Source organism: Chelonia mydas, chromosome 1, assembly GCF_015237465.2.
Source record: "Chelonia mydas isolate rCheMyd1 chromosome 1, rCheMyd1.pri.v2, whole genome shotgun sequence".
Lineage (NCBI taxonomy): Eukaryota > Metazoa > Chordata > Testudines > Cheloniidae > Chelonia > Chelonia mydas.
In genome coordinates this window covers 116,755,971-116,768,147 of record NC_057849.1, presented here as the reverse complement: position 1 = coordinate 116,768,147, position 12,177 = coordinate 116,755,971, and the positions used below count along the sequence as shown (strand labels likewise).

At 41.4% G+C, this 12,177-nt stretch overlaps 1 protein-coding gene across 4 annotated transcripts in view; it reads right to left on the bottom strand.

Annotated features, from left to right (window-relative positions):
- Positions 1 to 12,177, bottom strand: part of AFF3 (AF4/FMR2 family member 3) — a 482,362-nt gene that overhangs the window by 176,509 nt on the left and 293,676 nt on the right. For all 4 annotated transcript variants that reach the window (XM_037898291.2, XM_043537046.1, XM_043537051.1 and 1 more), the window contains 2 exons: positions 3,574 to 3,636; positions 1,935 to 1,986 (listed from right to left, as the gene is read on the bottom strand). In XM_037898291.2, the coding sequence (XP_037754219.1) occupies positions 1,935 to 1,986; positions 3,574 to 3,636 (115 nt within the window). The remainder of the gene's footprint in view (positions 1 to 1,934; positions 1,987 to 3,573; positions 3,637 to 12,177) is intronic.

Below are 12,177 nucleotides of genomic sequence, written 5' to 3'. Positions count from 1 at the left end.
GTGAGCTGATTACAATCTATAAGTACCTACATGGGGAACAAATATTTAATAATGGGCTCGTTTATCCAGCAGAGAAAGATATAAAATGATCCAATAGCTACAAGTTGAACAAATTCAACTGGATATAAGGCGTAAAATTTTAACAGTGAAAGTAATTAACCATTGGCACAATTTACCAAGTATTGCGGTGGATTCTCCATCACGGACAATTTTAAATCAAGACTGGATGTTTTTCTAAAAGATGTACTCTAGGAATTATTTGGGGGAGTTCTATGGCTGTGTTACACAGGAGGTCAGACTAGATGATCACAATGGTCCCTTTTGGCCTTGGAATCTATGAACCTATGAAGTAGAGAAGTGCACAGTTTCAACGGGGTTCAGTGAGACCACTCATTGGGTAAGGTACTATTCAACATGAATAAGGATGTCACAATCTGGTCCAATTTATTTAATAAAGCCCACTAATGACACTTTATCTAGTCTGCCACAAACAAATATAGGAATTTCTACATTCATGCAATACAATTTACAGAATTTTAATGAAATTTTACTAAAAAGAATAAAAAGAAAACCCCACTATAAAATATGACCTAGCCCCAAGATTACGTCAAAGTATAGTGTCTGCTTATGTTTTACATATTAAATATCAGCAAAAATTAGTGTTCATTTCTCCATGATACCTCCAGATGGCATGAAAACTCTTCTCCTTTAAGTCTTTATTATAATATCATTTTTTTTTAAATGGTAACCATTGGAAGCATTCTATACCAACACACACTATTAACCATTCCCAACAATCACAGTATCAGAAGGCATAAAGCTGCTAGTGCTTCATTTATTAAACAAGTTTGACTAAATATAACATATTGTAATTACATTCTACAGCAAAATCTATAGGACAAACCATTCACAGACCATGTCAAATCTTTTTATAGATTCATTTCCAGAAGATTTTTACTATATATTTATGTCAGAAATCAAAACATTCAACAATCACACTTATTGTACCTTATTCTATGGCTACTTTTGGCCATGTAACAGATAGTGACACCTTGCAAGACTTTACATGATCTAGCACTCTGAATTTAAATAACAAGAGCCAGAGGACACAAATTACAGACTCGATGCACTCTAAAATTCACATGACTGCACTGTGAAAAGAATTCCACTCCTACTCAAATGGGATAAAAAGGGTGAGTGATTTTGTAGCAATTCAATCCTCTCCTAACTCATGTGAGCGAAATCAAGTTTGCTGAGCTAGCCTGGTTTTTTTTTGTTTTTTGTTTTAAACTTTAAGTACCTCCATTTGAAGAGTTGGTTTATTCTGGTAACAGTAAAACAGTTAATTCCCTTGTACATGGGGGGAAAAAAAAGGGTGGGGGGACCTCTACTGTTGCATTAGAGTAAAGGTGAACACTGATATATTACAAGTGCCTATTCCCATCTGTTTCTCAACTGCTTTTGTTAATTCAAAAACATCAACAAAATCGTGAGAGACCAGAGGTAGCTGTAATTGGATTTCAAGTAATTCAGAGGTGAAGTTGCAGACTGCAGTCTTTTAAAATTACATCAGTACATCAAAGGCATATGTGACATGATATCTTCTGGAAAATGTGACAAACTTCTGCAGCTTTAAGGTAATATTGGACCTCTCCGGTTGTAAAAGCCAACCTCACTCGCTCACTCCACCAAAAATAATTTAATATTTATTCAGCTTGTTACAGGGCCATCTCACTTTTCAAGATCTCTCAGAGTAAGGATGCTAATGATTTATGAACAATTAACTATGAATCGTTACTTAAAAGCTTTTTAAAGAACAGCATCAGTGAAAGAGCTTCATCTTAATGAAAACAAACAGACAAACACTATTTGGCATAACAACGCAGATTAAAACATAGCAATCATCTCTGATCACAAATATGAAACTGACTTACGATGTATGTGATGCACTGTTTTCTGGATTCTTTGGTTCAGCATCACCTTTCCCTTAAAAAAGAAGAAAAATAATATGAAAAATGGGTGAATATCAAAACCTTTATGGTGTTAGAGGTCAATACATTATCAGGCTAATTTTAACACTTTCAAAGTGTAGAGAAGAATGCTTTCTAAATATCATATGGCAGGTATCTGGGGCACTAACTGAGCACTTGCAAACTGGGAGTTAACACCAACATGACTTTTCCTGTCCCTTGTATATGCGCTGAGGGGTAAGTTGTAAAGCAGGCCTGACAATTTCATGCCTAGCAGATCCCTAGCAAGAAGGCAGGAAACTCTGTAAGATTGGCCGCTTGCAGGACAGGACAGAAGGACAGAATACCTTGGGGCCCTAGTCACTATAGGCCTGAAATGACAGATCAGTCTGCAGGGGTTTGGGATCCCTTCCCTCCCCAACACCTCCAAAAAAACAAACCAACAGTTTGATTCACTTTATTTGCTGTGAATACTGCTCTCTGAACAACCTGAGGAACCCCAGTGTTAGACAGTCCCTAGTCCTAACATGGCCGTGCAGGGTAGACAGCCATAGTTGGGCTACCCAGAACTCGACTTTGAGGTCTGTGCAGATCACTGTGTCTGTGCAGCTCTGCTTTATAAGCAAGCAGGTGTGGAGAAGGCAGAGAGGCTCAGGGAGCAGATGGATCCATGGCTCTTTTCCTTCCTGCCCTCAAGTGCTCCCCAGAAGAGCTGTCTGGAACCACTGTGGGAACTAAGATGCACCTTTTCAGTGCCACAGTAAATTATTTCCCCTTCCTTGTACAAAAAGAGAGGCCCACAATTCTACCTCGGTCCCCTCCCAAGACAATGGTCACATATACTGCCCCTTACACAGAGGTGTGGGTCACTGCCCTAATCTAGCAGCCATTAAGGAGAAACATGGTTGGTCTGAAAGCCTTGAGAGGGTTGGATTTTTGTTTTGTTTCTGATATTGTACCACCTTGTTTACACCATTTATAATCTGAGTGCAAAATATTGTTTCTGTGCTAGCCAATGGCCCAGGCACTTGTCTACCCATGGACACTGAAGTGCTGTTTACATGCAAGTTTGTGATAATCAGGAGATGAAGAGCTGGAGTGTGACTATCTTACAGATGGGACCAGTGTTCTTCCATTCAGTTTTAATGAGTTTTGTCAAATCAGAATTCATTTGTATTCTGGGAAATAATGTTTGAAATTGTTTCAGTGTTTTCTTGTGTGTAGTGCCTGATTTACACCCATTGAACTCAATGGAAAATCTCTAATTGACTTCAAAGGGCTTTGGACCGAGCCCCAGGACATTACAAGAACTTCAGTGTTACATATTAATAGCTGTTGCCAAAGTTCTCGAGTTTGATTTCCACTAAATCAAAGGTGGAAAAACGTGGGGTATGAAATGAACCTCTGGGGAGAAATACTGGTCCCTTTGAAGTCAATGGGAGGTTTGCCATTGACTTAAATGGATTTCATTCCTGGTACTTTCCCCAGTGCAATCCTGAAACAAGCTGAAATAGTTGCTCAGACTAATTATGCTTCTAGGAGCAGGGGTCCAGCAAAGGAGCCTTTGGTTAGCTTACACACTTATTCCATGATGTGTTGGTACCTGCATCAGATGTTTCTAGGCCTTCTAGGCTTGCAGGGAGGGTTTCACCGAAACATTGCTTACCTTTGGGAAGGAGGGGAAAAAATCAGTAGTTCTTATCACCAATTAGCCTTTGAAATCAGACCCACAATTTTAAACTAATTGGAAGGACTGGCATGAAGCTAGTCATATCTATTTTTATCAAACGTTTGCTACACACAGAATGATTACAAGATAACTTTTATATTTGATGTAATTACATTGTGCCTTCAAAAATTAATTAAGGCTCAACACCCTATGAGCCCATTTTAGAGACTTGATTATGAGAAAGAGCTGCTGAAGGAGTTACTCAATATCACACAGTGAGTTAGTATGTGGGACAGACATTAGAACTCAGAAATCCTAACTCCCAGTTCTAACTATTAGATGCCTTCTCCACACAGTTGCTTTAATTAAAATATAAGTACCTGTGGCATCATTTTCTCCCAAAGAAAATAGGGTTATTATGGGGTGGGGTGGGGAGAGATAAGTTCTGAGTATTTGGTTGTCACTAGACATAGACCAGAGGTGAAGTGCAAATTTGAATCCAAAACTCTCAAGTCTTATGGTGTTTAGATTCAGTTGTTGAGTTGGAGCTGGGAAATTTGGGTCTGGCTCTGAATTTCCCAAAGTTCAGGCGGGGTTTGGAGATGTTGTTCTGGTTTAGTTCCATGGCTAGTTGTGCCCCTTACGCCTGTCACTGGATATAAGGCACACAGACTGGCTTAGCAACAATCTGCCTTGAAATATCGGTCAGTACCATATCTACATCCGAAAACAAATAATAGTTCATCATAGATATTCTATTTGTAACTAATACTTTTGTTAATAACACATTAGTACAGTGAGCATTGGCGGTTTCACGTGCAAATGGGATGTGAGACCCTGAGTGATGACTTGGCAGTTTGTTCTGCACCAGTTGGAAAAGCTGCAGTATTTTAGTTCTGCTCTTAGCAGCAATTAGTGTTGTGGCAATAAGGAAAGCAGAATAGGTTCTGTTGCAGGGATGATATTTAGCCAAACAGGATATTAATGAATTACTCTACGGTGAATGTTTGCAGCTGCTTTAATGCTCACAATCACTTAACATTTCAGGGGGAAGGGAGAGCAATTGTACAGTATATAAGAGTAAGAGGGAGAATGGAGAATTAATGCCTTACTGACTCCACAGAAAGAGAACTGCACCCATTACTCCAATGAGCCATAGAAATTCAAGAAAAAATTTCTGTACTAAGCATGAATGAGATTTAAAGATTTGGAATTCAGATTCAGTTTGACAAGCCTAGTAAAAGGGTGTTGCTTCTCTGAGCTACCTGACCTGTTTGAGCCCACTCTTATCCACATTCTGTCTTCCAAGTATTCACACAAACTGCCATAACCAATGTGCCCTTGTCTCCCTTTAGTTGAAGGCACTATTATGGGGGACAGGCAATTCAGCAACCAGCTAATCCTCTTTAGCTCCAGGTATCATTCTCTGGGCAGGTTATGAGACCCTTTCCCTCCTCCACCTCAGTCTTTTGAAGCTGGCCAAGAGTCCCACTAGATGTCCTACTTCTTTTGCAAGCCTGCTGTTGGTCTGCTCTCTTCCAAAAGACTGATCTTCTGAAGCATGTGCGTATGGATGAAGGCCTTCTAGCCCCAGTTTTTCAGCTGTAGACCTGGCTGGTTTCTGCTGCTTCCCACTGAATTGGCTCTTTTAGCATTTCACATTCTAAGGGTGGAATGACCCAGAGTGCAAAGGCCAATTTCAAATCCACTTTCTTGAAGGCGTGGGGGAATAAGTTGAGATTGGCCCATTGAATCAGGCAGGCACAGAGCAGCGCCAAGACAAATGCTTTCCCGGAGTCATTCAGCCTGAGACTGGGACTTGAACTCTGCATTTTGGGACTGTTCTGTCCAATTGGGGATGGGTGGTCACCCTAGCTAGACTGCAATCCCCAAAATACAAGGAAAAATAAAGCAAGACACCCAGGCAGGTGGTCAATCAAAATCATGAAACAGTTAAGTCATGAACACCGAGTTCAGGTAGCAGGAACCAGGAAACAAACAGGAAACAGAAGAGGGAGCAGCAAACAAGATGCAGGAAGGCAACATACACATCAATCACCACAATTTCCTTTTTTTTTCCCCAAAAGTTCAGCGGTACCTTGCCAGAGGCAGCTGGTGATCCCGGGGCTGTAGGTTACACCTCTGATTGAGATTAGGGGCTGGATGCTATTGATGTGGCACAGCTTCCTTAATCTGCCATATATCATCATACAGAAAAGAGTGTCCTCTTCCCTATCTGTTTTCCTTTCAGTAGGAAGTATATCTTCTTGGTTAACAATGTGTTCTCTGTGTGGTCAATACACTCGCCACGTTCCGTACTCTGCAGCCCGCAAGATCATGCCATGAGTAATGAAAATACTTCCAGCCCATCACCTAACATACACTGCTTGTCTAGGATAGAATGTGTGGAGTCTTGTGTGGGTACACTTGTTGAAAGTCGTATACTTCTTAGTCACATCAGTTGGCTTTGAGGATGGCAAAGGGGTGGGATGAGCCTCTTCCATCAGCATAGACAACTTGGTGCTCAGAGGTCAGTTGAACAGCCAGTAGAATGGGGTTTCTCCAGTATTTTCATGAGTGTACTCCAAATAACATATAAAGCATAACTCAGTGCAATATGTAAGAGTATATCTAGAAATCCCTGCAGTATGCTAGCTACACACTTCTTCAGAGTCCACTATGCCATTTCCTTGAGGATGGTACACAGCAGATTTATAATGTGCTGTACTAATACTCATCAGAAAGTCTTCAAACTCTCTTGATAGAAAAGGTGTCTCATTCTGAAACAAGGCTCTCTGGTAGGCCAAACATTGAAAATAAAGTGGTTAGGCGAGAATTTAGTTCCTCAGAGGTAGGTGCCTTGCGAAATTATGAATACAAAGGAGTAACGTGAGTAATAGTCTATAACAGCATCTTTTGCAATACTGCTCTTGGCCACATTCAACTTTATGCCAGCTTGTTGGGGTCAGGTTAGCACCTGGTCCAGAATAGCGTTATGTACAGGAAGGATCTTAGCAAAGATGAGAATGTCATCCAGATAACAACATGCACCCTGGCAGAGGTAGAGATGGAATGGCCACTTGAATGGTCCCTTACAATATGTGCTAACTACATATGCTGAACAATCTGATCCACTTTGCATTTTGCTGTGAAGCTGGGAACTCCTTTGCCAGACCTGAAGAAGAGCTCTGTGTGGCTTGAAAGCTTGTCTCTCTCATCAACAGAAGTTGGTCCAATAAAAGATATCACCTCTCCCACTTTGTCTCTCTAAAATCTGTGCATAGACAAATGTTGCCCTTCTTCTTGTGTATGGTCACCACAGGCGAAATTCAATCCACAGGCCCTTCCACCTCCCGAATGAAACCATTATCTTTCATGTGTTGCAATTCTGTTCAGATCTTGTCCATAAGTGCAGGAGGTACATGATTTGCAGGCAGTGCAAAGGGCTTGGTGTTCAAATCCAACAGCAGAGACAACGGATATCCCACGCACAGAATACTGTCACTGTTAAACAAATCATGGTGTCTCTGAATGATATGTTGGGTATCCCCTTCTACTCTAGCTATTCTATTCTAGCTGACATAACTACTCCTCAGGTGTCCTGTGTAAGTACATGCATAATACCAAGGTGCAAGCACACATCATATGATTATAATGGAAAAGGATTTGCAGTAGCAGCACCTTTAAAAATGTTAAACTTTGCAGTCAAGGCTACGCCTCTGTAGAGCACAGAGCATAGAGCTTCACCCATTGTCTGCAAATCATACAAATTCCAAGCTTTTATTACCACTGTAGTCAGGCAAATATCCAAATTATGAACTAACCCAGAGGGGAGAACGTTAACTTCAGAACCCCTATCCACCAAGCACTTCAGCAGTGTACCATTACAATACGAGATTCCAGCTCCAGCGCCTTGCCACTTGAGGAGATTGTACTAAAGGAAACATCTGGTCCCTGGTAAAAATGATTTTGTGCGGGTCTACATTTACAGTATGCACTGAAGGCTTCCCGTCTTCATGAACCAGTGTAAGGTGGCAGACTAACTCAAAGCATCCTTCCTTCTCACGAGTCTGGCACACAGCAATTCTGGCTGGGCAGGCAGGGAAATTGGCCAAGTGACCTGTATTACCACAGCAGAAACAGTGAGGAGCTGGCAACTTTTGCTGCTGAGGCCATGGAGCAGGAGTAGGTAGCGTTGTATGACCCTGGGCAATGGAAGCAGGAGAACCAGCTAATGGGGATTTAAGTGTAGACACAAAGGTAGCAGCAATCTGAGACATTCCAGCCCAAACCCTCTCAGCTCCCTCACTCTTAGTTACTGTGGCTTTAAATGTTAGAGTTCTAACATCTTCTGCCAGTGACCATTTGCTCAGACAGTCACTGGCTATGCCAATCACAAAAATGTCTCTGAGCTTGATCATCATAACTTCCCTGAATTCACAGTCAAGAGCCAACTGCCACAAATGACATGCAAACTCACATATTGTTTTGTTGGGCTGCTGGCGAGTTTAAAAAAAAAAACACATTTTCCTTTTTAACAGAACAGAAGCTCCATTCACAACGTATTTGTTGAGAAGCTGGACAGACACATCAAAGGAAGGCTTGGGCTCTTTGAGTCCATCATAAGTATCAATGCCATCACAACCTAAGCAGTTCTGCAGCAAGGGTAATCTAGTAGCATCAGAGAGCTGCAGGGTCCGCACATAGTTGCAGAAATTCTGAATAAAGTATCGCCAGTCAACAGCTGAAGAATGTGCAGGTGGCATGAGTAGCAGAATAGAAGCACTTGATGCCATAATTTTATGCTCTGATGCGTCCCAGAATACAATCCCCAAAACACAAGGAAAATGAAGCAAGAGACACAGATAGATGGTCAATCAAAACATGTAATAACTATGACAGTTAAGTCAGCAACAGTCTGAACAAAACATAACAGTCCCCAATGACAGATATGTAGCAGCAGGCACTGAGTAACTGCACACACCCAACACCAGGCACCCCCCCCCCCCACTCCCAGAAGAACAGGAACTGGAACATTTAGTTCAGGGAGCAGGAACCAGGAAACAAACAGGAATATGGAGCAGGAAGCAAGGAGCAGGGAAACAACACACATAGACACCAGTCAGCGCAGTAATGAAACTTATATCATTAATGTTTGTAAAGTGCTTTGAGATCCTTGTATGGAAGACACTACAGAAATGTAAAATTATTAGTTTTTGTGGGAAAGGTGGCAGGGGCGCCATTACAGATTTTGGGGGGGGGGGGGGCAACTTTAACCGTGATTCCAGGGGCTTCTTAGGCACCTGAAAACTCTAGTCTTTTGGCAGATAACAGCAATTAGCTGACAGGAGCACTGTATCTAATTCCTATATAAAAGAAAGAAAATTAAATAAATATTAGACCCACTCAGCTCTAATACTAACATGTTCTGACATCTTGTAGCAAGTCACCTAAGGGACACTGGTTAGGCTTAAAATCTTAATGTATATTCTTACTTTGTTACTAACTCTGCGGAAAGAGAGACCCCATCAGGACTCCTGGGTTCTATCTAAGCTCTGGGAGGACAGTGGAGTCTAGTGGGCTACAGTGGGGGGTAGATACATCTGGGATTTATATAAGAACATCAGAATGGCCTTACTGGGTCAGACCAAAGGTCCATCTAGCCCAGAATCCTGTCTTCCAACACTGGCCAACGCCAGGTGCTTCAGGGGGAATGAACAGAACAGGCAATCATTGAGTGAGTCATCCCGTTGCTCATTCCCAGCTTCTGGCAAAGAGAGGCCAGAGACACCATCCTGGCTAATAGCTATTGATGGACCTGTCCTCCATGTACTTATCTAGTTCTTTTTTGAACCAGCTTATAGTTTTGGTCTTCACAACATTCCCTGGCAAAGAGTTCCAAGGGTTGATTGTGAAGAAATATTTCCTTTTGTTTCTTTTAAATCTGCTGCCTATTAATTTTATTGGGTGACCCCTAAAGTTCTTGTGTTATGTGAAGGAGTAAACAACATTTCTTTATTCAATTTTTCGACACCATTCATGATTTTATAGATCTCCATCATATTCCCACTTAGTCACCTCTTTTCCAAGCTGAAAAGTCCCAGTCTTATTAATCTCTCCTCATATTGCAGCCATTCCATACCCCTAATCATTTCTGTTGCCCTTCTTTGTACCATTTCCAAATCCAATATATCTTTTTTGAGATGGGGTGACCACATATGCACGCAGTATTCAAGATGTGGGCGTACCATGGATTTATATAGAGGCAATATGATATTTTCTGTTTTGTTATCTATCCCTTTCCTAATGATTCCCAACATTTCATTAGCTTTTTTGACTGCCACTACACATTGAGCGGATGTTTTCAGAGAACTATCCACAGTGACTCCAAGATCTTTTTCTTGACGGGTAACAGCTAATTTAGACCGCATCATTTCATATGTACAGTTGGGAGTATATTTTGCCATGTGCATTACTTTGCATTTATCAACATGGAATTTCATCTGCCATTTTGTTGCCCAGTTATCCAGTTTTGTGAGATCCCTTTGCAACTCTTTGCAGTCAGCTTTGGACTTAAGTAGCTTGAGTAATTTTGTATCATCTGCAAATTTTGACACCTCACTGTTTACCCCTTTTTTTCAGATCATTTATGAATATGTTGAACAGTACTGGTCCCAGTACAGACCCCTGGGGGACACCACTACTTACCTCTCTTCATTCTGAAAACTGATCATTTATTCCTACCCTTTGTTTCCTATTTTTTAACTGGAGTGCCTTGCAATGCTTTCAGGATCATCTAATGATCCTTAATTTTATTTAATGACAAGCCCTTTGTTATTTTAATCACCCTGCCTCTGTTTATAAACAAACTCCCTGCCCCAAGGGCAGAAGCTGAGAGCAGCACAGAACTCATCACATTCCACTCTCAAGCTCCCTCTGGGGCTAGGGCATGCACTGTGAGCAGACCTCTAGTATGAAACTCAGGGAGGTGCAGTAGCCTCCCCCCAAAATGGTGCCATTTAACAGCTGGAGTCAAAATTTCCTTCTTGACAAACTGCACACAGACCACTCCCAAAATAGACCTGCTAATATTGAGGCTATCAGCTTACTGAGACACTAAAGACTTCCAACCAGGTAAAGCAGGATAGGGGCCATGTTGACACCTCCCTCACAGGGAGCCATTTGTTACAATTTCCCAAAACCTCCAAACACGCTTGCAGTTTCAATAATCCATAGGAAAACGATGACCAATGCTAGGCATTCTGATGTCATCACAAACCACTCAAGTTCTGCTCTAGTGTTTATTATGCTCAGACTTCCTCAAGTGTTTGCACAGCCTTATCTATTATGGCTCTTTAGTGCTTCCTTCTCTCATGACTGCATTCATTATTTTTCTAGAGAACCTCATCCCGTTTGCCTTTTTATTACTTCCTTAGTGCTGGTGCTCACAGCAATATCAAACTTATGCTGGCAATTAAGTGGCACCACCACCTGCTTGTTCACAACATCGTCTTTCACAGCGCTGCCCCTTCCTTAGCAAAGGTACCGTATGAATAGCCTGAAGTCTCCTAGTCTTCTCCCTCTGGATGTCTGCTTCCTGCACCCAGTGGGTGACCAGTCAGTTTCAAAGCCATGTCTAGTGGCTCAGAGCATTTGCCATCTTCAAACCCAGCTTTGTAATTTGCATAGTGCTCTGTTTTAGCTCACAGGTCATGAAGCTAACAAAATTGAGCTCTTGGTTGGGATGCTTTGATGTCATGAACAGGATAGGGTCATGTATTTTGAATATGCTGGAGAACATTAATACCAGTCATGGGTGTCAGAAGAGAGGATTAATACTTCGTTTCATAGAACAATTCAATCTTTTCTTTCCACACAGCCACTAAAGTGTTTTACGCATAACTAAATGTAATTAAAGTACAACTGTTTTGTAACATGGCCTGTACACTTTAGTAGGAGGACAGGCAAGGATGTGAGCAAAGCAAGTTCCATACTCACCATCCTTGCCAAAATTATACACCAAAGGCAGCCAAAAACTATAGGCTCTTCGAGGCAGCATTTGTTATTGTTTTGGCATACTTCATGTATTATATAGCACCACATACAGTGACAGTGCATATAAATAAATAAAACAATTAATAATAAAGCAAACTCTCTGAAATTTTAGGCAGTTTGGAGGTTGGGGTTGTGTGCACATTTGTATGTGGATACAGAGTTTCCACCCACTTCCTATCATTTTAGAAGCGCAATTATTTTTTCCTGTAAAATCTGTCTCACATACAGCAGAACTAGATATGATGGAGCAAATTGTTCCTTCCATTGCTAACCTAAAGGGATTGTTCCCTTCCCTTCCCCGCTACAGGCCGTTAGTGATTGTGATGCCCAAGGTTCTGCACTTGAACAAAACAGTAGCCTGCCAGCTGAGATCCTGTACTGGACCAATAGGCTTCATGTTTCCACTATTTTTTTTTTCTCAACTGTCATATTGTTCACTTGTTTCTCACATTCCCAGTCAGCGTCTCCACCAAATCCAGCTGT